The sequence below is a fragment of the Corvus cornix genome, chromosome 13, assembly GCF_000738735.6.
Source record: "Corvus cornix cornix isolate S_Up_H32 chromosome 13, ASM73873v5, whole genome shotgun sequence".
NCBI lineage: Eukaryota > Metazoa > Chordata > Aves > Passeriformes > Corvidae > Corvus > Corvus cornix.
Genome location: NC_046343.1, coordinates 6847872 through 6871591, shown reverse-complemented (window position 1 = coordinate 6871591; position 23720 = coordinate 6847872). Strand labels below are relative to the sequence as shown.

Here is a 23720-nt window from a genome sequence, read left to right as displayed (position 1 = left end):
GTTTGCATGGAGTTTTGCCAAGGAAAAATGCCTTTCTGTTGAGAAGCAGGTCCTGGTCGGGTGACGCTGTAGCAGGCAGGGTGATGCGGGCACTGAAGTGATTCAGCATCCACTGGGATGCTTCCCTGGAGGTGCTGGCGTGTGGCAGGAGCTGGCTGCTGGCCTGTGGGGGCTGCTGCTGGGGGAGGCAGATGGGGCAGCCCCAGATGGGAGAACAGGATGTAGAATGCTGGCTCTCACCTTGCCTCTGGGCAGCCTCCCTTTGCAGGGGGAAGGGGAGACAATGGGCCAGGGCCATTTCTACAGGGAGCAAATCTTCCCCTGGGAAAGGAAGGGATGGCAGTGCTGGAGGGGGCAGAGCACATAGCCTGGGGGCTGCTGCTGGGAGCACTCAGGAAGGAGGACCCTCATTCCAAAGCTGAGCCCCATGCCCAGCAGGGAGGCTGCTGCTGAGCCAGGGCAGTGTGTGGGAGTACCCGGGCTGGGGCAGAGCAGCGAGGGCTGGCAGCCTGGGGAAGCCTGGCGCTCGAAGAGCCGGGGCCTCTCGCCCGGCAGAGCTTGTTTTGCTTTTGCTTCCCGTTGCACACTTAGAACAAAGGTTCAAAGGTTGCCCTGGGATTGATGCCGGGCCAGGCTGCCAGAGGGAAGCTGCACAGCTGCTAGCCAGGGCAGTGCTGCCTGCTGCTGCCTGAGCTCCCTGGCACTGTCCTGCCATGCTGCTGGCACCATCCCTGTCCCTCTGCATGAAAATACTCCTCGGTCAGCTCTGGGACAAGCCCAGCCGGCAGCACCACATGGTCCCCACCGCTGCTTTCACATTCCTCGTGCTCAGCTGTGGCCCTGCAGCCTGGCACAAGGTCTCTGCAGCCCCAGCACACAGCTCAGGGGACAGCCAGGGAGGCTGGTGGCAGCGGTAGCATGGCGGCTGGGGGGCTGGAAGCGCCTGGCCTCCCGCCCCGGACTCCTGCCAAACATCTGCAGCAGGCGGAGCTGGCTCCCGCCCAGCTCCGGTGGAAAAACAACCGAGCAGGAAGGTTCGTGCAAGGGTCAGCCCGCCCAGCACGGCTGCCTTTTGGGGTGGGGGACCCTGATCCTGCAGGGTAGAGCAGTCTCGGTGGAGCCCCTGGCCCTCTTAGCTCTCCCATGCAGCCTCCAGCATGGCATGGCATGGCATGGCATGGCATGGCATGGCATGGCATGGCATGGCATGGCATGGCACAGCACGGTGGGGACACTGGGTGACACACCCAGGGTGCCATGCAAGCTCAGTGGCAGAGAGGGAGTCCATCGGCTGTGTCTCATTAACTCCTCCCCAATTCCCAACCTCCACCAAGTCTGATTTGGCACTGGGACCCAAGGAGAGGGGACTTGGATGAACAGGTCCCTTATTTTTATTTTGGTTTTAGGAACACTGAGTTCAGGAGTAAGTCAGACTTCCACTGCTCGTGGCAGGGATCAGGGACACGTGGAAGGGACACAACCACACTGTGCCACAGGGAGTACAGCCCTGAGCAGCTTCCCAGGTCTGTCCCAGCTCTGTTGCAGGAGGTGGCTCAAGCCCTGGTCAGGGTCAGAAGCGTGAGCACAGCGCTGGGCACACACAGGTCCCTGTTGGCTGCAGCATGCAGAGACGTGGAAGCAGTTTGCAGGCCAGGAGCTGCAGCCCCACGGGCCCAAATCTCCCTAGAGCCTGGGAAGTAGGTGGGGAGGGTCAAACCCTGGGTATTGGCTCCTACAGGTTTTGGCAAGGAGCCACCTCGCTCCACCCACAGCACCCCTGTTGCTAGCTAGCCTGGCTCTTGGCATGTTGTGATGGGCTCTGTGCAGTCCCCGGCAGTGGCCGAGCATCCTGGGGGTTTGCCTGGAGCTGGGGGAACACCCCCCATTGCCTGGGGACCAGGCAGGGCAGGGCCAAGCCATTTCTCCAGTAGCAGTGCAGGTTTAAAGCTTTGGGAAATGCTGCCGGTGACAGAGAGACCCCCAGCTCCCCTGCTCCACGGGTTCTCTGTGTGCCTGGGGGATGTACCCAACTCCCAGCCCTCCCACGCCAGCTGAGGCTGCAGCTGGAGCCTCAAACATCAGCCTTTCCCAGGACATGGTGTTCCTTCTGGTGAAGAACATGGATTGGGAGATTGCTCCCAGCTTCCTCTTAACCCATGGCCACACTCCCCTTCCTTGGTGGCATCTCTAGCAGCTGGCTCGGTGACAGCGTCGTGGCAGGGCTGACCCTGCTTTCTAGTAAAGCCAAACCTCATGCTGGCGCTCATGGTCCCCACAGGGCTCACCCACTGCCACCCCATCCTGTCCTCCACCCCAGGCCAGCTTCCCCCCAAAACCACAATTCCCCCAGCTCCCCTCCAGCCAGTTAATTCTCCCATCGAATAATTTTGTTGGGGGATTTCAGTGAATTTACACCTCATCACGGATATTTTCCTTGGAGACAGCCCAGGGTAAATGTTCACATTCCTTGGCTAAGCAAACAGGACCCTGGAAACTTCTGCCCCTGGGGACACCAAGGGCTAAGGAACAGCAGTGCCCTGCCCTTGACCCCAGCAGGGTCATCATGGAGCCACAGCCCTCGAGCCCCAAAACAGCCCCTGGCAGGAGGGATCCTCCTCCAGAGCTGCTTCTGGCAGCACCTTCATTTACCGGGCACAAAGGAGAGAATCGGGATCAACCTTCCCCAGCCCTGCCAGAGCAGCCATTTGGGGGCACCCACTGAACCCCAGCCTGGCCTCCCCGAAGGGGAGTTTGGTCCCTGATTCTCGGGTGCCAACACCCCACTTGGGGGGAAATGTCACCCAGGCTGGGTGGCCTGTGCAGGATGGGACACCTCTCTCCCGCGACACCTCTCCCCCCGTCCCCTCTCCCGCCCTGGCCCCTCTCCATTCCCCGTCACCTCTTTCCCCCCTTCCCCCCGATACCTCTCCCCCCACCTCGCGGGTTTAATCCCGCCTCGGGTAACACGTTGCACAAACCCTCGGCACATGCCGCTGCCCCGTGTGCCCGTGGGTGCCCCGGGTCCCCGCCAGGCCGTGGTGCCACCCCCGGGCGGTGTCGGTCCGTGTGTCCGTGTGTCCGTCCCAGAGCCCACACGGTTAACGCGGCCCCGGCCCGGCCCCCCCCGGCCATTGGCTCCCCCCTCGCAGCCCCGCAGCTATTTCTCGGCCGCCGGGCTCGAAGGTGACAGCAGGCGACAGCGGCGCTCGTCCCCGCCGCTCGCCCCGGGCTGTCAGGGGGGTGCCGGCACCCCGCGCCCAGCCATGGGGGGCTGCTCCCGCAGCAACTGGATTTTGCCCCTTTTCTTGGCTGGGCTCGTCCAGCTGGGGCGAAGTGAGGAGAGGGAGAAGGTAAGAGGAGGGGGACACCCCCACGGGGCGTTCAGGGGGGGTTTAGGGGGTGTGTGACACCCGGGGGAAGCGCCTGTTTCCAAGGCTCTCTGCAGGACTCCCCGGGGCAGGAGCGGGGCACGGTGGCCCCGTGACTCCCCCTCCTTCCCTCTACAATCCCGGTGCCTGGATCACGGGGGGATTTGCTGAGTTAGTTCTTGCCAAGGGCCAAGAATCGCTGTCCTGAGGTTGGGGACAGAGCCATGTGTCCCCCCAAGTGACCTCCTCAGGAGCAGAGCACGGGCATTTTTTTCCGTGCAGTGTCCGGGGGATTCCCCCATGTCTGGAAGGTGCAGAAGGCACCGTGTCCCCACAGCCCAGCGGGCAGGGGCAACTGTCAGCCCCCCAGCCACCGGGGCCCCACAGTGCCACGGAGCCTTCATTCCTCGAGCACAGCCCCTGTGACTTCACCTCTTGCCAGCTCCCAAAATAGCCCCTCGGTGGCACTTGGCTGAGCCTGGGTACCCTGGTGGGGACAGGAGACGGGCTCCTCTGGGTTAACCGCTGCGGCCCCGCACACAGGGGCTGCTCCAGCCCGACCCTTCCCGACCCCCTCCCCATCCCACCCGGAACCCCCTGCGCTGCCCCTGTCCCCAAGGGTGCCGGGAGGGGTGGTGGGTCCTGCTCACTTGCCCACAGCCTCGGGATTCTGGTGCTGGCCTCCCCCTGTGCTCCGGCTGTTTTGCAGCCACTCGCCTTCCTGCTGCTCCCTGCTCGGTAAACATTCCCCAAGGTGCAGCCAGAGCCATGTGCATCCGCGTGCTCCAGTCAGCCTGTCCCACCACCGCGACCTTGGCATGCCAGAGCCTGGCTGCTGCCAGCGCCATTCAGGGCAGGGGACACAACGCTGGCAGCCGTCCCCGCAGCCAGCAGCAGGGCTGGCCCCATTGCTCTGCTGGCCGTGGGGAGGGATGGGGAGCGGGGTGGCTGGCAGCCCCCAGCCCGCTCCCACGGGATGCTCCTCGCCCCACAGGTGGACTGCTACCACTCGGTGAAGGACACCATCTACAGCTACGGGGCCCTGACCCTCGATGGGGATGAGTACATCCCCTTTGAGAGGTACAGGGGGAAGACAGTGCTCTTTGTCAACGTAGCCACATACTGAGGCCTGACCCTGCAGTATGTTGGTAAGGGTCCTGCGGGGCACGGGCACCTCGGGGTCAGGGCAGGGCCCAGGAGTGCGGCCTCTGGCATGTCTGCAAGGTCCATTCTGCTTTGGGGAGCTGGGGAAGGGTTAATGCCTGCTCCCCAGGGCCTGGCCTGACTGGGAGGGTCCCAGGGGGTAAGTGCAGGTGCAGAGGTGTGCCCGGTCCCCTGCTAACCCACCCCTGGCTCTCCTTGCATGCAGAACTGAATGCACTACAAGATGAACTGAGAAACCAGGGGGTCGTGGTCCTCGGCTTCCCCTCCAACCAATTTGGGAAGCAGGAACCTGGACAGAACTCAGAGATCCTCCCTGCGCTTAAGTGAGTACTGTGGTGGGGGCTGTGGGACACCTGATCCCCTCGGCTCTGCTGGGGTCCCAGCCAGGCAGTGGGAGCACAGGCTGCAGCTGCTGCTGGCTGTGGCCCCCAAACAAGGGGTGTGGGGTCCTGTCACCACCCCTGTGCAAGCACCCAGAGCTGTCAATTGCACAACATCCTGTTCCCTGCCCTTGTAGGCATGTCAGGCCAGGAGGTGGCTTTGTTCCCAACTTCCAGCTGTTCCAGAAAGGGGATGTGAACGGGGCCAAGGAGCAGAAGATCTTCACCTTCCTGAAGGTGGGTGCTATGGCAAGGGGAGATGAGGGGGACACACCCAGCTTGCTTTTTGGAGGGGCAAGGCAGTGATGCACTGGCTCCCCACTGCAGAACGCCTGTCCCCCGGTGGCGGAGGAGTTTGGGAACCCCAACAAGCTCTTCTGGGAGCCTCTGCGGAACCATGACATCAAGTGGAACTTCGAGAAGTTCCTGGTGAGCCCCGAGGGTGTGCCGATCATGCGCTGGTACCACCGCACCAACATCTCCGTGGTGAAGAATGACATCATAGCCTACCTGCGGCAGCGGGTGCAGCACCAGGAACAGGCTGACCAGTAGAGCCTGGGGCCCTTGCATGAGGGCCAACATCCCCCCAGCTGCTTCCCATTCCATTCCCTCCCCCAACGTTCCCCAGCAGCAGGAATCACGCACTGTCCTCTCCATTGCTCCCGTCTCTGGCACCCCCCAGTCAGGATGCTGGGCTGGGAAACCTCGTGGCAGAGACCTCAGCGATGGCAGTGGGATACTTCCAATATCCCTGTGTCCCACCTCGACCCCTGGTGGTGACACCTCCTGGCCTCCAGCTTGCCCCCTCTGCTCCACCATCCCAGGCAGTGGGAGGATGCAGGGGCTGGCTGTCCCTGGAGCAGGAAACCACATCTCCATGAAGGCTCGGCCCGAAAGCCCCTGGCTGGGGCGGGCCCGGCCCAAACGTGCCGAGCACGGAGCAGCTCTTCAGTGCATTCAGGCTGCCCGTGGTCCTGGCACACAGATGTGCTGCTCTCCTGGTCAGGGGTGGCCAGCCCCTTGCCACCCACCATAGAAACACCAAATAAAGGCTCTGCAAATGTGCAGCCCCACTTGTTGGCCAGGGGTAGGGGGGGAAGAGTGGGGGGCACAGTGGCCAGCCTGGGGGTAGCAGCGCCTGACTGGAGAAACTCAGTTTTTTCCACAGTAACTGCAAATGTGGACTTCTCACAGCCCAGCATTTGGGAACAGGACAGGGAGTGAGTGCAAAGCACAAGTGGGCAAAAGGGGCTGGAGGTGGGACTGGGGACAAGTCCCAGCAAGGAGCATACTGGAGTCCTGTGCTTCCTGCTGTCACACATGTGACAACCATGCTTACAGAAACTGGGTTGTGTTTGTTTTTTTCCCCTCCAGACCTGTTTTGTGAAGCAAGATTTGCTGTGTGCAATGTCAAAGACTGTCCCCAAGGCCACTGCTGCATGGAAAGGCAGAGGGGGCAGCAGGGGCTTCTCTGCCCTGGCAGAGGTGGGGGGCAGGAGAGGGGAGGGTGAGGGGCTGAGCTCAGCACACAGAGGAAGGTGGGGGGCACACACTTGGGGCAACAGATTCTGGGGTGCCCAAGCAAGGGTTGGGGGTCCCCTTGGCACGAAGTCTGTTTCTATGGCTATACCCGAGCACATGGGGACCAACAGCCCTGGTATCCTTCCCACTCCCCCTCCCCAGGCAGAGGCTGCCCCACAGGAAGCAGCTTTCAGGACAAAACCAGAGAGACTCAGCCACACTTCAGTCCTTAAATAAATACTAAGACACCAACCACCCTCAGGCCGGGCCATGGCTGCGGCCAGCACCTGCCTGGGAGTGTGGGGTCTCCCACTGCCGGGAGAGTCCCTGCTGTTACCCGCTCCTCCAGAGGCTCTGGACTGGGGTAGCTCCTGGGAAACACTGGCTCCTCTTCCCTGAAGGCCTGGCTTGGGTCTACAGCGATGCCAGGCCTGGCTCCTTATGAGGAAGGGGATGGCTGCAGGGGACTGACCCCGTGCTGGCTGCCATTGCGATGCCACCTTTAGTCCCTCCTTCATGATTTCCTTGGGGGAAGGCGCTGCTGAGCCCCCATGTGCAGCACGTGTCCTTGCACAGGCATGGGCAGCCGGAGGAAGCTCCTGGACACACACACACGGGCACACACACACACCCTACTCCTCTTCCACTGGTGTCGGAGCGTGGCCGGTCCTTGGCGTTAGGGCAGTCCGGGACCTGCCTGTTCTGAGACACAAGAGAGGGGTGGCACAGGGTAAGCACAGTTCTTCATTCTCACACAAGCCCCACAGGAGGGATGCCAGCCATGGCATGGTTGTTATCCCTGAGCACCACCTGCCGTAACTCCATGAGCTTTTGGGGCTCAGCCTGACTTTGGGTGCTGTGGGGACACAGGGATCAGCCCCATGGCATAATCATCCCCTCAGCTGATGAGAGGTGGGGACTAAGGGGAAATGACCACTGCCTGGAGAGATGTGCCCCCATCCCTCCCCACTTGTTCAGCCAAGTGCCCAAAGTCTCAGGGTGAAGGACGGGCACCCCTGCCAGGAAGGGTCTGAGCCTTACCCAAGTCCTTGGGGACCGGTTTCACCCCGGCCACTGGTTGGGCGTTCTGGCTGCGAGCCATGGCACAGGGCGGGCGCCAAGGGTACTCGGGCTGTGGGAGGAGATGGAACAGAGACAGGGAATTACCTGGGATGTGAATCATGAGGCTGCACTCTGTGATTGATTGACAAGGTGTGAGGAGGAGAAGAATGGGGTGGAAAGGGGCTGAGCAGCCACATGCCAACAGGACACGTGCTCAGCTCCCTGCTCTGGGACGCGGTGGCCCTGGAGGGCAGGGAGCCCCAGACCCACCCACATGTCACCCTCTGCTCCCCCTCCTGCTGGCACAGGTAGAGTCTCACCGGGGGAAAGTGGTGGAAGTTCTGTCCTTGTGTGTGCTCGCCTGGCGTGGCTGGCGGGTATCGGATCTGCTGCCACTCGTCGTAGCCGTGGTACATGGGGTGAGCCATGGGGGGACTGTACTGGTACTGGTACATGGGGCAGGCTGGGCCCAGCGGCCCCGGCCCCGGCTCAGGGTGCAGCCTCTCTCCAGAAGCCTGCAAGGAGCCAGGACAGATGCTGGGGAGATCCCAAGGGCAGCCCACCACCACCCTCACCACCACCCATTACCTGCAGCCCCCAGCCCTTCTGCCCAAAGAGGGTTTCCTCCCATCCCTACCTGTTTGTGCTGTTTCAGCAGCTTCTTCAGCTTCTCCTTCTCCTCCTTCTCCCTCTGGCAGTCGTCTTTGGAGGCTCGCAGCTGGGAGGAAGAGGGGTTAGTGCAGAGCCCACCTGCCACCCCCCATCTTCATGGATTGGGGTTGCTGAGGGAATGCCTGCACCAGTCTCCCCAGCCAGACTGCCAGGAGGGGTGCAGAAAGAGGACATGAGTGAAATGAGATGCTCTGACAGTGACAAGCAGCAGAAAAAACACCCCTCTGGCCCTCCTGTCCCCCTTCAGCCCCTACTCTTAGATATGTACACAGACTGTGACACTGGGGACAAGCACCTCTAACACACCCAGGGCTCCCAGAGTGCTGCTGGTGACACCCAGCCCCTCCTCCGAGGTGGATATGGGGATTGTGACACTGGGGACAAGCATTTCCGAGACACATGGGGCTGACATGGGGCTCCCAGAGCACTGCTAGTAGCACCCAGCACTGCTCACCTGGTTGTTGGAGAGGACCAACTGCTTCTGCAGCTTTTCCAGCTGCTGCTTCAGCTCCTCCTTCTCCTCATTCATCCTCTCCCTGTCACTCCGTTCCCGCTGGAAGTCTTCCTCGAAAATTTTCACCTGTTAGGAAGAAAGAATGTGGATGCACCAGGCTGAGGGCAGACACCTCCCCTAAGCAACCCCATCACTGCGCTGCCATCCTTGACTCTACCAGCCATGCCAAGCCCCAGGCATGTGGGCTGGCATGATGGCCCATGGCTGTGGTCCTTCCAGATGAATGTCTGGAGGATGCTGAGTTGGGTTCCCAACCCCCACCACCCCAGCACTGACACCTGCCCAGCTGCTGCGCTGCTCCTGGCACACAGGGCTTTGCTGTGGAGATTCAGGACATGTATTTCTTTCCCCGTCCCCAGTGCTCTGTGTCCTGCCCTACCTGCTGCTTGAGTAGCTCATTCTGGGTCAGCAGTTCCTGCTGTGGCAGCTTCCCTGCCGGCTCCATGGCAAAGATGGGTGGTGGAGAGGCTTGGACGTTTAGGGCCTCTTCTAGTGCCTAGAGAGGAAGAGGAGGGAGCAGGGTCAGAGCAAATTCAGTGCCCAAGATGCCTCTGGAGGACCACGGGCATGTGCCCAGCATGGGAAGTGGGTATAACTGGGCAGGGGCAAGAGGGACAACAGACCCTCCTTGAACCCCCCTTCCTGGGAGCCCAGAGGGATGTGGTGGGCCTCATACAAGTGGTGGGCCTGATACAAGTCTCTGCCTGGGCAAGAATGGGTTATCAGGGTTAGTTCTGGATTTGAGAGAGGTGAAGAGACTGGAGAACATTAAAGACATTTTGCAGTGAGGGCTTGTGCCCTGGCCCCCACCTTGTTCAGCCTCTGGATCTCCTTTTCCTGGTATTCCCGCTGCCTGGTGACCGGAGCCAGCTGCTCCTGCAGGAACCGCATCCTCTGCTGCAGGTCCCTCACCTCCATGGCCAGCCTCTCCTTCTCTGCCTGCAGGACCCAGAGTGGGGGGAGATCAGCCAGGGCAGGGCAACAGGGCTGGCAGCTCCCTGTCACCCTTCCCAAGGACTCGCCTCCTCTGTTTCGATCCGGGACTTGGCCAGGAGCAGCTTGCGGTCAAAATCCCGTTGCTTTTGCTCCCGCTCCGACTCCAGCTCGGTCACTGCCCTGCGGGCCTCAGCCAGCTCCTGGTGTAGGTCTGTGACCTGCCAGGAGGGAGTGGGGATGTTGGCCTGGAAGGACTCACACTGGGGGAAAGGAGGTGCAGGCAGCCCCCCAAACCTCCCTACACTGTTTCCTCTGAGTGCCCACAGCCAGCACCCAGCAGAAATGTGCCCCCCAAGCACCCAGCCCTGAGCACCCAGGCCTACCTTCTGCTCGTACTTCTGCTTCATGGAGCGGAAATGCTGATCCCATTGCTTATTCACCTCCAGCAGCTGCAGGGAGAGAGGGATGGCTGAACAGGAGCCCAAATCCTGCTACGAACCAGCTGTGGTGGTCCCCAGCAGACTCCTGTTGTGAAAGCACTCTGGAGACCAGCTGGATGGGGATCCCAGCCCCAGCAGTGCTTCCTTGCAGCTCTGAAGCCCTGCCCCAGTCTCTCGGTGCCATCCCAGCCCTGTGCCCCCTCTGCCCACTCCCCGCCTCCTTAGTGGTGCCTCCCTCCCAGCCTGGTCCTCACCTCCCTGCGCTGGTGCTCCAGGATCTTCACCTTCTTTTCCTTGGCCTCCAGCTCTTCTCTGCCCGGCGCCTTCTCCACCATGGCACCGCTCTGCTGGACGCGCACGGGGGGGACCCTCAGGGCTTTTGTGGAGGCTGTGCCCAAGGCCGGCTAAACTCAAGCCAGTTCCCCTCCCACTGCCTCCCCCATCCCCTTGAGACCCTGAGAAGTCCTGCTGGTCATACTGGGACAAACTGGGGGCTCAATTAAAATGAGCACATCTTTGCTGATGTGTCAGCGGGCTCCCTGCCTCCTTCCCAGCCCTCTCCAAGGAGATGCTGCCTCCTCACCTGCTGCTGCTCGGCGGCTTCCCTCTTCCCACTGTCCTGGCTGCTCAGCGTCACCATCCTCCGGAGCTCCTGGTTCTCACACCTGTGGGCAGGAAGGGATGGGTCAGCAGGAAGAAGCTCCCAGGGCAGCCCTGTCCCCATCCACATAGCCCAGCCTCACCTGAGCTTCTCCAGAGCCTGGTTTCTCTGCTCCAGGTCATGCTCCAGCTTGGTGCGCAGCTCCTTGTTCTCACTGTGCAGTGTCTCACACAGCGTCTGGAGGGTGAACACTGGCAGTGTGAGGGCCGTGGCCAGCCCTGGGCCACCCACCTCCCAACAAGCCACGCTAAGGAGGTGGATGTCCACCTCAGGGTGAGCAGGAGGGTTTTGGTGGGGCAAAAAAACAGAAGGGGGAAAACCTCCATGAAGCGCCAGGCCAGCCCTCGCTCACCTGCAGGAAGGATGTTCTCTGCTCGTTCTTGTGCACCTTGGAGGCCAAGCGCTTGAGCTCGGAGGCCATGTAACCCATGCGCACGAAGACCTGGTCCTTGCTGGCCTCCTTGGCACAGCCACTCAGCGTGTTCTCCAGCTGCTGCAGCTGGGGCAGCAGGTTGGCATCCTCGTTCGGTGGCTGCTCCAAGTCCTGGCAATGGGGAGGGGATCAAGTGTGGTCAGACCAGTTAAAGGAGCATTGCAAAGTTCCTCTTGGGGCAGATCAACCTCATGTCCCATCAAAGGCTGTGGTGGGGAGCTGGACCAGCACCAAGACACTCTGCAGCACCCCTCAGTATGCTGAAAAACTGTGTCAGCTTTGTAAAGGTCTGACTCCCAGCTGCTGGATATGGCACACCAAGACCCCGGGTGGAGGAGGACATGGCAGCAGCCCATGGACTCCCTGTGCTCTGGCGTAGTCTGAGCAGAATACACTCTCAAATCGCTGACAGCAATGGAGGCATCTCCACCCTTGGTCTCTTCTCCACCCGAGCTCTCCCCATCAGCACCAAGACTAAAAATCCCAGCTCCTGAGACTGTCCTCTCTATGTACACCCTGGTCTGTGCTGGAAGGGGTTGTGGTCGTACCCCAATCCCCACGTTCTCCTTCCACCTGCCCTCCTTCTGTGCTCCCCTGCTGCTGTGGCACGCCAGGCACCAGGAACCCAAGCCCTCTGGCAGGTGACAGCCAAGAGGGTGACGCACAGGATTTAAACAGCAGCTGGGAAAGCCCAGATCAGAGCACACCCACCAGTGTCAGGGCGTACCCTGCCCATGGCAGGTGTCCCCAGGAGGTTTATGCTCCTTTGGTGTGGTTAGTTAACTCCTCCATATCCTAGGAGGTGCCGCTGGCACAACAGCTGGCGCGCATGGCACTGCTGGGAGGAGCTGGGGATGTGCTGGCACACCTGCGCCTGTTCCACTCCCAGCCCCGCTGACTCACCTGCTGCCTGTGGGAATGCCCCAGGTTGCATCACAGGGCAGCCCAGTGTGTCCCCAGCATGCTGACCCTGGAGTTTACAGCCCCAAAGCTGCCGTGGGAAGGTGTGTGTGGGGCACAGCACACCCAGCTCCTCCCACCCATGTCTTCTGGCAAGGGAGGCAGTGAGGACCCAAGCTGGGAGAATCTGGGTGTGTGCACAGGACTTGGACTCTGCTTGGGCAGCAGCAGCTGGTGGCTAAGCAGATCCCATTCTGTTCTCCATCACCTCAATAGCTGCACCCCAGGAGGGTCCAGTAAGACTCAACCCCTCCAAGAGCCTCTCTGGCCAATAGGAATGGGATGTGCAAGGAGAGCATGTCCTCTTACTGGTACCATGTGGTGCCAGCTGATGTTCATTCCCCTTAGGCTCCCCATCCTTTCTCCTCTCCCAGCACACAAAAAACCAGAGCAGGACAGGTCGGGCAATAACAGCCAGGAGGACATTCAGGTGGCAGCAAATGGAGCACACAGAGGTACTTTGGCTAGGGCAAACCCTTCACACAATGACAGGGCTTGGAAACCTGGTCCTCCTACCCAGAGTGGGCACCAGCTGAACATCAGAGCATCACTGACAGCTACTTGGGTTGTCACAGCTCTTCCTTCCGCTGTTGTGTGGCATCTGCAGACATCAGTGTCCCCATCTGGCTGGGGCTGCTTCACTGGCCCCTTCCCCAAGCCCAGCCAGGCCCTTGTCCAGTTTATCCCTCCTCTGTGGTTTGCCCAAGGGCTGCCTTGACATGGGTCTGCCAGCCCTGCTGGTGCCTGCCTGGGCACAGCACTACAGCCCTGCACACCCCCAAACCCCTGACACTGACTGGCTTGACTCCCCACCCACCAACACCAAATCCTGCAGGGCCACTCACCGCTCTCCTGCTCTCCTGGGGAAACCCCTGCGCTTCGATGGCAACGATCTCAAACTCTGAAGAGGATCCCTGCAAGGAGAGGCAGCCAGGTCAGGGCTCCCCAGGGAATGGCAGCCCAGGATGCCCACCACACAAAGAGAGGGACCACCAGGAGTACAGCAGGGGAGCTGACCCCTCCTTTCAGGTTTATCCCTATTTCTAGAGGCTAAAGGCTGCCTTCTTTTGCTTTAATTAGATGGAGAGTCCCTCCCTCTCCAGCCATGCCAGCACCAGCTTCCACATGCAGCAGACTCACACTCGGAGGTGATTTCCGTGCTTCCGTGTCCGGCTGGGCACTGCCTGGCACTGCCCGTGCGAAGCTGGGATCAGGGCCGACAGCTGCGGAGAGGGGAGAGGATGCAGCCATGAGCTTTTTGGAGAGCAGGGCCTCTCCCCACCTGGCACAGGGATGCAGACAGCAGACCCCTGCAAAGTCAGCCACTGATGGATGATTTCTGCCCCAGCTATGGGGATGGGACAGAAACTTCCTTTTAGGAGGATGGCAGTGGTTTGATACACTCCAGAGATGACATGGCAGCAAAGGACCTTCATTAAAGTCTCTTGCACAGCCTCTCCCTTCCCCCAAGCTCAGGATTCTGAGCCATCAGGTTATTCCTCCATCTCCTACCTCCAGTTTCCACCAAGTCCTCCAAGGAAGGTGATCCAATCAGCATTTTGTTGTCCTTCACGAGGTCCTCTGCCTTCTGCCGCAGCTTGGATGCCTCGACCTGGGACTCCTCCAGCAGCTCTCCTGTTGTGGGCAACAAAAGGATACTCAGCCTCCTTCCCTGAGTGCCTGTCCTGCAGTAGTTCCATCCACCAGCACCAATAACCCTGTTTGGCTGGAGAAGTGCCCAGAATAGTCCTTCTTCATCTGGAAACAACTATTCTGGGATAAATCCAATGGCAAAGCTGGATCAGCAGCTCACTGGTTTCAGAGATCCTCATGATGACACACACAGGTCTGGTTACAGGGGGCAGAAGGGCACCACTGTGGCTCTCAGAGGTCTCCTCTGCTTCCCAGAAGATACAAATTTAAGCCTGGGTGGTGGACTGAGAGGTGCAACCTTCCCACTCTGGGGTTTGGCACGGGCAATGCAATCCTCCCCCAATGAGGGGGGGGCTGCTGTCACACCAGCGACCAGGTAAAGGCATGGTGACACAACAGGAATCATGAGGCAGGTGGAAATTTGGCTGCAGAAGCCAAAGGAGGAAGCTGGCTCACGAGACAGAAAGCAAAACTGGGGGTGGGAGCGGGGGAAGGCTGACAAGAAGAAAGAGGGTGGCACAACTCAGCTGGAACATTTCAACACTGGCATGTTCCTGCTGCCTCAGGGAGCACTCAACGTCAGGTTCCTTAAGAAACACCCCTGGGAAAAGCCCCTGGCCCAGCAGGGCTTGCAGGAGGTGGGGATTTTCATCAAAAGCAAAACAGATCCCAGCACCTATGAACTCTTAAGGAGCTGTCCTTGCTCCAGCACTTGTCTTTTCTTTCCAGCTGTTTATTCCACCATAAAACACCCCAGAAGTTCAGCAAAATTCTTGCTCCCTCTGCATTGCCATGTGAAAAAGCTCAGATATCCTGCTCAACCCTCCAGGACAGAGAGAGCTTTGCTGCTGCCCCAGTGCCAAGACTCCCAGCTTCTACCAGCACCCTTCCTCAACCAAGCAAGAAACCCCTGGCTTTGTGGGCACATGCTGGGCTGCCCCAAAGGCAAATCTCATCCCCCTGGCACACAGCAGTTACCGATAGACTTGATCCCTTGCATCTTCTCTTTCAGCCGGGTGTTCTCCTCCACCAGCCGCTCCAAGGCCGTGGATCCATTTTCCTTGGAGCCCCCGCCGGGGTCATATATATGGTAAGGTCCTCTCCCTTCCATGCCTGCTGTTCAGTCGCCTACCTCCCAGCCAGGCATCCCTGCAAGGCAATGGAGCACGCTGTCACCTTGCTCTGGCTCCAGATGATGCCACAGTCCCCTGGCCCAGCCCTATGGGGGGTCTGGGATGCTGTGCTGGTGCCTCACTGCTCGCCAGCCAGCCAACAAGTGACCCAGGTGAAGGCACTTCCCCCTTCAGCCCTGCTTGGGGCAAATGTGTCAGGGTGACTCATAGCCATGAGAAGTGTCACAGGAGGAGGCATCACCAGCAGCCTCACTTGGGGATGGCTCTCCATGCAGAGCACTGGAGTCACAGAGAAGGCTGCAACCCCTGGTTGCTGCATCCCCGGAGAGATGGAAACCCAGCTCAGGAACATCCACCCATGCCAGCACAAACCTGGGCGCTGTCACCAGGGCATCCTGCCCAACATACGGTATTTCTGGGGTGCATAAAGGCTCGTGAGGGGCTGTTTGGGGAGGGGCAGTGTCTGCAGCTCCAAAAGCCTTAACCAACAGCTAGGGGGAAGTTTGGGCAGTATTGGGGGATGAGGCCCAGGAGCCAGGCAGGGACCCACTCTGTCCTCCGGCTCAGCCAGAAAAACTGGCTGTCAGCAGCATGGCTTCCTGAATTGGGCACAGGGAACATCCGGGCATGTGCTGGGCTGGAAGCGAAGCCCAGGGAGACAAAACACCCGCAAGCAGTGTGTGCTCTTTGCTTTTCTAATTCCTTGCACTTGCAGGTGGCCTAAGGCCTCCCCTGTGCTGAAGTTTGGCCTGGGGACAGCTGGTCAGGATCCTGGCTCCACGTCTCACCCATCTCCTGGGGGGATAAAGCAGGTGCTGTGAATCACAGCACAGCTTATCAGAACTACCCCCCATGATGCCAGCTGGTTATAACATGGAGCAGAGCAGCAGCTGAGAAGGTTCCTGTACCAGCTAGAGCCGCGGTGCTGCCTGGGGGCACAACAGGAGTACCCCAAAGTGCTCTTCTCCCAGCCAAGACAGCTGGTGAGCAGGAAGGGACTGAGAGGAGGCATTTTGAAAGGGGAAGGGGGTAGCCTATACCCGAAACTGTCTCAATCTCAGACTAATGCTCATGCCATGAGTGATCCAGGCTGATCTCCAGTTTGGATGACCTGCCTGCCAGGGAGCGGCAGGGACTTTCCAGATGACAACTGCCACCTGGCAGCATCCACAACTGGAGCAGCAATTAACGCCTGCCTCAGCGACAGGGAATTGGGCCTGGCCTCAGCAGTACTCTGCTTCTGGGAGATGCACTGGTGGGTCTCACCATCCTCCTGCTCCGTGGGTGCTGCCAAGCCCCCCATTGCCTCTGGCCCTCCACAGGGAGCCAGTGACCCTGTCCCAAGCAGCTGGAAGTGGTGACCACTGGAAGCTGCCAGCTGTGGTGGTGTGGGGTGAGCTGAGGAGAGGCTATTCCTGGAGCCCAGAGCAGCTGACAGGAAGCTGTGGAAGAACCAGGGCCATTTCTGAGCTGTGGGTCCCTGTGATGGCAGCACTGTCACAGCTGGTCTTAAATAGAGGACAGGTTTGGATTAGGTATTAGGGAGAGATTCTTTACTTTGAGGGCCGTGAGGCACCCAAACAGGCTGCCCAGAGCAGCTGTGGCTGCCCCATCCCTGGAAGTGCTCAAGGCTAGGTTGGATGAGCCCAGCACGTAGCCCAGTGGGACCCCTGTGGCTGGGAAATGCCATCACCTGTGGCCACGCTACCCACCTGGCCAGCCCGGTAGACGACAGGGATGGCGTCACAGCCTGGCTGGGGACATGAGTCTCCCTCTCACTGCTGTCCAGTCACCACATGCTGCTCCAGACCTCGGGTTCTGGGAACACCTGGGTACCAAACCCACTCTGCAGTGACCACTTTGCAGGGCATCCGCATCGTGCACCAGCACGAGCCCAGGTGTGTGTCAGGGGCGGCAGGGAGAGAAGGAAGGAAAGGGAAGAGCTGCTCTCTCCTGCAGTACCATCTCCCCATGTGGCTTGGAAGCAGCCTGAAATACCAGTCCTCATTCTCTCAACGCCAGACCCCAAACCTGGAGGTTTTCTGCCTTGTCCCACAGCACATGGGAGGTCCCTGTCCCCTGTGCACCCCTGTAGGAATCCCTCAAACACAGTCCAGCTGCACTGATCACCCTGCCAAACAGCAGAGCTCACTCACAGTGATCACATATTCTCCCAGCCAGATGGAACCACTGAAAACCTCTGATATTCCCTATTCTCCAGATTCTATCAGGAACTTTTCTACTCAAGGTCTGTACCCTACCAGGGAGATTGCAGCAAAGGGACCACAGGAGCTGTTTTCAAACAACAGCTGGGGAGAGGAACTGGACTATCTCCAGCTGACGGAAGCCACAAATTCACCAGCAAACAATAGCCAGCAAGAGGGAGGGGTTTCCACAGCATTCCAGGCCATCACTGGGGACAGGGTGGGTTTTCCTGGAATGAAGGCACAGTCCAATTTCTGCAAGGAGCCGCTGGAACAGAGAGGTCACCCTGGGGACCAGAGACCAAGCCACTGATCCCAATCTTGGTTTGTTGTAGCTTTTTTCCTTAAGAGTTCTGACAGGTGAGATTTACAGTGAAAAATCTCATTTCAATAAAAACACGAGGGGAGGAGAGAAGGGACCACAGACCAGCACCTAACGGTGGTTAACTACGCAAAGAAAACACAGCTACCACAAACTCCAGGAGAAACCACCAAACCACCAGAAAACACTTTCCTCTTTGCCAGTCAACAGTTCCTAAGGTGATCTGACAGTATTTCACAGCCCTGGGGGCTGAGGGCCAGGCATGGACCGTGGCTGCCCAGCTGCAGCTCGCTGGCTCCATGCCCAGCCACTGTCAGAGATTGCCAGATGGGCACCCGTGGGTGTTGCTGGTTCCATGTGGGACACCAAGACCTTTAGGTAGCAAGTTTTTATGGCAACTCAGCAACAGTAGAGAATGAGAGTGTGAGTGGGCAGGGGAGACTCATGGGCAAAGACGAAATCAGAGTGGTGTTTAAATAGCTGTGCTGTGGCTTGGGAGTGAGCTGGAGCTGTCACCGCTGTCACCCAGAACAACACGCATCACTGCCACAGCAATCACTGTACCAGCCACGCAGAAGTGGCAGAAGGATGTGATTCCTACTTTACAATTACTGAACGCTGAAGATACCAAGGCTTGGGATGTGAATCCTGTGCAGGAGGGTGCTGGCACTGCTGGGGGTTTGCTTTGGGCAGTGACCCCAGGGTGGGGAGCAGCCTCCCAGAGCTGCAGGCTTGGCAGCCCTTCAATTCCCATCCTGTGATGGCCCAGCCCTAAGGAGAAGGGGGTTTTCCTTACTCCAGTGCACAATATTCACAGGAAGCCTCCTCCGCACCAGGATCACAGGAGGTGAAAGCAAATCCCTGCAGGCTGCCAGCATAATTTTCCCATGACTGGGGCTGCTGGGTCCCTGGCATGCCTCCTCAGAGGGAAAGCAAAAGCCATTCAGACAGACACCATGGAACAAATTTTTTTTGTCTGTCATTTTACTGGAAAATGCCTGGAAATGATCAGTTTGATCATTTTACTGGGAAACACTCTAGCCCCCAGACTGGTTTTCTTCTAGAGAGCTCCAGCAGCTCTCCAGACAATGGACACCCATTCCTGGGCTGCTGGACTGGTCTCATTTGCAGGAAAGCAAAAGTGGAGCTGGCTTTAGGAGGCAGCAGTAATGAGACTTTTTGGGCACCGCAGTCCACTGGGCTGGGAGTAATAAAAGAAGAGAAAAGCAGGTATTGCAAGGCTCAGGTCTCAAAGGGAAAGGTCTGAACCTCCACTTGCAGTGGTTTCCTTTCCAGCCAGTTTAGCCACAAAGAGAGGGTGGGAAAGGCGAGAGCCATACCCAAAACACAGCAGGTATTAAAAGATGTCCCCCAGCCAGAAATCCCACTCTTGCCTCAAAAACCCACCTCCCAAAGAGGCTTCACTAAACAACCTGCTTCTGATGGGGCTGCTCACAAAGGAAATAAAGCATTTCCCTGGGTCTGCCAGTTTTACAAACATGGGTAGCCACACACAGCTGCATCCTGAGCTCCTCAGGATAGGCTGAAGCTTCAGTGCAGGCAGGACATGCAGCCAGGCATGGTGCTGGTGCTCTCCTGGCAGCATGGGGGTGGATTTACACAAGACCCCGTCTTCTGCTGCAAAGACATCTGGCTCATCCTGCCTGCTCCACTTCTCCCTGCAGAGCTCAGCAGCATCATGGCTGCTTGTCACAGCACTCCAAAGCAGAACAAGGCATAGCCACCCCTTTCCTTGTAGCCTTTTCCTTGCTTCCAAGCTACTCCTGTCCATCTTGGTGTGCTTCGGCCAGCAACAACCAAGTGGCAGCAGACGGTGGCACCACAAAGCTACACCAGCGAAGTTCTACCCAAAGTGTAAGGACTGCTGCTTTAAAACCAAATCTGCAATGCCACAAGAGTAGATGGTTCGGTTTCCTCCACCCACGAGAGTTCTGTACCAGCTGCTGGCAAACAACAACCCATAGCCCTGTGCTAAATAGGTCTGCTCAGCGTAGGTCGGGCCGAAAGGGCGTTGTGGGATTTCTTGCAGAGCCAGGAACGATGCCAAAGGCAGCAAAAAGCCTCTCCTGTTTTCTTCTTGTTTACTTCACCTCACTACAGAGACAGCTCTCAAGGATGTGCCTGGTTGCAGCCTTCCTGTCTCCAGAACTCATCCCAGTGCCCAAAGTCCAGTCTCCAGAACGCTTCAGCTGACAGCGCTCTTTGCGAAATGTGCACTCCAAAAGAGCTTGTGGCAGCAGAACAGCTCCCATTCCCCCAGGTGGTGGGAATAACCCACCCAAGTGATGGGAATAACCCACCTAAGTGATGGGAATAACCAGCTCAATGGAAAAGGCTGCATTTGACTTCTTGATATAGGGGACAACCTGTGTATCAGGGACACAGGAACAGGACAGCTGGATCTCTCAGAGGATGCAGATCCCCGTGAGTCCCACCTGGAGCTATTCTCACCCAAAATCATCCGTGACAGGCAGCATCTTTTTTATTTTTTTCTCTGCCCTCCGTGGCGATCTCAGCATGGAACTGAGGGAGGGGAAAGGGGTAGACAAGCTGTGCCTCCCTCCCAAAAGAGAAGGATGCTGCCATCCCTGCTCCAGCTATTCCAGCCTCTGATCCGCATGCGATACGGACACACACGGCTGGACCAGAGTGAAAAAGTCAAAGAGAAAGGAAAACAGCATGGACAGGAGGGTCCTTGAGGCCACGGCCGCCGCAGCCCCCCTGGAAGGGACACGCGCTCCGGCGCTGCCCGGGGGGGATCGCAAACCAGGAATAGTCGGGAGGCAGATGCGTGGGCCCGGGGAAACGCCGGGGTTGTGCAAGGCGGGCCGAGGGAGGAGCGGGGCCGGGCACGGCAGCGGAGCGGGGCCGCCGCGGGGCATCGGCACCGCCCGGGGGGCGAGGGGACCCCCACCCGCACCCCGCCGAGCCTCCTCCTCTCCCCCCGGGCACCGCCGGGAACACAGACACCCAGCCTGTCCCCCGCGGGGGCCGGCAGCAGCCCCCGCCCTGACCGGGAGAGGGTACACTGAGGCACGGCACGATTGCCGCGACAGCCTGCGGCACCGGGCGGCCCCGGGGCAAATCCCCGGGGGACGGCACGGCCCCGGTGCCCTCCGGGGTCTCACCCCGACCACCCGAGCGGCCCGAGCGCCCGGGAACCGGCCAGATACAGGCAACGCGCAGCCCCGATCCCGGCAGTTCCCTCCGGCCCGGGCCCCTTCGCTGGGGTGGCGCGACCCCGGTGCCCGGTAAGACCCCGGTGCCCCGGGCAGGGCTCCTGTCCGCGAGGGCGGCAGGGCCCCGCAGGGCCCCGCAGGGCCCCGCAGCGCTCCGAGCTCACCTGCCGTGCGCACCGCGGCGGGGCCGCTGCCGGGATCGGGATCGGGATCGGGGTCGGGGTCGGGGGCTCGGTCCGGGTCCCTCCGCTCCGCCACCAGCACCGGGGCTGGTTCCGCCCCCGGGAAATTCCCAGCCTGACTGACAGGCGGCGCAGCCAATCGGCGCGCGGCGCGGGGTATAAAGGGGAGGGCGGGGAGGTGGTGGGGAAGGTGCTCGTCATGGCGGAGCCGTTGTCGCTGTTTGTGTCCCTTGTGGGTTCCCTGGGGCTGCACGGCCGTGCCGCCCGGCTGAGTGGGGCTCTGAGGGGCGGCATCAGCCGGCCTGCGCCTTCCTTCTGTGGGTGGTTCCGCTCGTAGGGGAGCGGCGAGGCCGAGCCCTGCAGCGGCTCCCCCGGCTCGTGGAGACACAAAATGGCGGGGCCGAGGGGGGCTCCCCGCGTCCCCCCGGTGTGGAGGAGCAATGGCTGAGGGGAGGCTGTGCTGAGCCGCTCTGCTGGCCTCGGCACCGGGAGGGAGGAGGGTGGTGCTGCCGGCCGGCTGAGGCTGATGTTCCTCTGAGGCAGGGAGAATTCCCCACCGAGCCTTGAGGAAATTCCACCCTTTAACCGGAGCGTGTATTCCAGGGATCCATTTCCTCTGTGCTGCTGCTGGAATTGTGCCGTCATGAAGCACCGAAATCAGCCAGAGGAGCAACAAGCATAGGGAACACCTGGTTTCACTCTGGTCTTTGGGACTTGCTCAGCAACTACCTGATTTTCTTTCTTTGGTTGGTTTTGCCACAAGGAGAAGGTGGTGGGTTTTTATTAAATATATGTATAAATAAAAGCAACAAACCAGGAGTGAAGAAATCCCGTTGTAAGCAGCTGTGCTGCTCTTTGCCTGTACTCCAGACATGTCCTCCTTAGGTGACCTGGTGCTGTGTTCATCGAGGTCCTTCGCTGGAGCTGCCCCAGTCCTGGCTTCTTGCTCAGCTGTATTCACACAGCCGCACCACTTCTTGGGGATTTGATGTTTTGGGTTGTAAAAATTAAAACCCCACAATCTCCTTTTCCTGACTGCCCTTCACTGGCAGCAGGACGTCACCCTGGCAGCCTGGCTGGGTAATGAGAGCTCAGCGCTGGTGGGACCCTGATGTGCTCTTTGTGCTCGTGTTTGAAGTCTCAGCTGGGGATGAGACAGCAGGACCCCACACATGCCCAATATCTTCCCTTTTGTTCCCTGAAAGTCTTGTTTTACCCCAATGAGAAGCCCAGTGCTGTTCTGCAACCCTTCAGAAAACCTGTCTTCAAAGCTAAATGCAGTCCCACAGAACTAGAAAACACTTTGTTTATAAGTTAATGCCTCAGCCTGCATGAAATAATGAAACCCTGCTTATTTCTGTGAGGAGAAAAAAGGGTGGTTTAGTTTTTCAGCACCCCAAAAGCTGCCTGCCTTCCCCTCACTCCATCCCAGGCACTCTCACACCGAAAAAATCACCGCACTACTCACCAGGCTGGGTCCTGGAGGGGCCTGGGGGGAGTGAGAGCCCTTCAGAGCAGGAGCTCTGTGCCTGCAATCCCCAAATGCAGGAAGGCTGGCCCAGCTGAGCTTACTTTTAGGCATGGAGAAGGGGAATTCCCCATGATGGAGGTCCCAGACAGCCTCTGTGTGGTTTTGATAGGGAGCCAGGCACCACTTAAAGGGCTCTCCTGTGCCGTTCCTCCCAGGGGCCTGTCGTGTCAGGTATTAGTCAGCAGAAGCTGAGGTGGGGGGGCTGTCATGGAGGCTGTGATTCGCTTTTGGACAACTGGAGAACCTTGTTACATCATTTTCCTTGCCTGGTTTCTGGGTAACTTCACCGGGATTGCAAACATGTGCTTTTTCTCAGAGAAACTGCTGCATCTGGCAAGAGGCATTGTTGTTCCATGTGTATTTCCACCTCATCCTTGTCTCTATCTGGAGTCAGAACAGGATGCATCTTCCCGGGGAAGCAGGGAAGAGCTGGCTCTGTTGATGGAGGCACACAGGTGATGGTTTTCCTGGGTTGCAGAGAATCCCTGGAAACCATCCACCAGGAGAACTGGCGGTCAGAACCAAGGTTGGAGCCAACTGGTGGTGGAATAACCACCAAGGCTTTAAATGTTTCTATTTTATAGAGGCTGATTCCAGCTCCCCAGCTCCTTGCCAGCAGGTACAGTTGTACCTGGCAGGGCATTTGGTCTACACTTGCCAGGTGTGAACTGCAAGGCCTGAAGAGGGCCCGGCTTTAGTCCATCTGATTTGGATGGCAGGAGTGTGAGTGCTGGGCAGGAGGGTGAGGAGCTGTGGGTCTGGGGTCTGCCTGCACCTGGGAACCCGTGGATGGCATGCCCTGACCCAGTCCCTCTCCACCTCTCTAGCCAGCTGCTCCTTGTGTTTTTACCTGAGCTTGTCAGCTCAGGCTGGCCCAAACACCAGCATGAATTTCACTATGAAAACAAAAGGCTTTTGGTCCTGCTGGGCCTTCCTTGTTCCTTTGGTTCCTCCATGCTCCCCGGGGAGAAAACTCGCCTGATGGCAGCTGTGGTTTATGAGCACACCTGTGTGGCTGTGAGGGTGTGTTCACAGCTGACACGTTGACATGCTAGGGGGGTTTGTTTTGGCACAGAGAGTTGGGTTCAGCACCTTCAGTGGCAGCTCACTTATGTGAAGATGCTCTGATTGCTGCTGTGTTGTGGAAATGAGCTGAGAAGGAACACAGGCTGTGGATGGGGCTGGTGGAACTCCCCTGTCCTCAGCTCCTGCTTGTCTCAGATCAGGTCTGGCTTCCTTCAAGTCGATCCCACTCCAGAGTGAGCAGGGTGGTCCCAGTGGTGTGAATCCAAAGTGGAACTGGCCCAACGGCTCACATTGCCCAAAATATCCCCCTGCCCTCTGTGCTGCTGGGCAAACGGAGCTCACTTGAACCCTGATGGTT

The 23720-nt window shown here is 59.0% G+C and overlaps 3 protein-coding genes across 6 annotated transcripts; 2 read left to right on the top strand and 1 right to left on the bottom strand.

Moving 5' to 3' along the window:
* The first annotated feature begins 2972 nt into the window (after positions 1 to 2972).
* GPX3 (glutathione peroxidase 3) lies at positions 2973 to 5979 on the top strand. The gene is made up of 5 exons (XM_039559506.1): positions 2973 to 3350; positions 4363 to 4516; positions 4738 to 4855; positions 5050 to 5149; positions 5240 to 5979. Exons 1-5 carry the CDS (start codon positions 2988 to 2990, stop codon positions 5462 to 5464), a joined length of 960 nt encoding a protein of 319 aa, XP_039415440.1. The 5' UTR covers positions 2973 to 2987; the 3' UTR covers positions 5465 to 5979.
* Positions 5980 to 6649: 670 nt separating this feature from the next.
* TNIP1 (TNFAIP3 interacting protein 1) lies at positions 6650 to 22354 on the bottom strand. Of its 4 annotated transcripts, none has more exons than XM_039559503.1 (18): positions 22274 to 22354; positions 14743 to 14913; positions 13624 to 13746; positions 13252 to 13334; positions 12957 to 13025; positions 11071 to 11262; positions 10801 to 10895; positions 10641 to 10722; positions 10312 to 10404; positions 10001 to 10066; positions 9704 to 9835; positions 9492 to 9620; positions 9061 to 9177; positions 8622 to 8747; positions 8133 to 8213; positions 7816 to 8010; positions 7475 to 7565; positions 6650 to 7135 (listed from the first exon to the last, which is right to left on the bottom strand). In XM_039559503.1, exons 2-18 carry the CDS (start codon positions 14873 to 14875, stop codon positions 7110 to 7112), a joined length of 1833 nt encoding a protein of 610 aa, XP_039415437.1. In that variant the 5' UTR covers positions 14876 to 14913; positions 22274 to 22354; the 3' UTR covers positions 6650 to 7109. The 4 variants fall into 4 exon arrangements, with proteins under 4 accessions (XP_039415437.1, XP_039415436.1, XP_039415438.1 ...); XM_039559502.1 differs by lacking the exon at positions 22274 to 22354 and adding an exon at positions 20788 to 20903; XM_039559504.1 differs by lacking the exon at positions 22274 to 22354 and adding an exon at positions 20788 to 20902 and having other exon boundaries at positions 10312 to 10401.
* On the top strand, positions 20047 to 21922 carry LOC120410719 (collagen alpha-3(IX) chain-like). Its single transcript, XM_039559507.1, has 2 exons — positions 20047 to 20695; positions 21409 to 21922. Exons 1-2 carry the CDS (start codon positions 20124 to 20126, stop codon positions 21485 to 21487), a joined length of 651 nt encoding a protein of 216 aa, XP_039415441.1. The 5' UTR covers positions 20047 to 20123; the 3' UTR covers positions 21488 to 21922.
* Positions 22355 to 23720: the final 1366 nt, after the last annotated feature.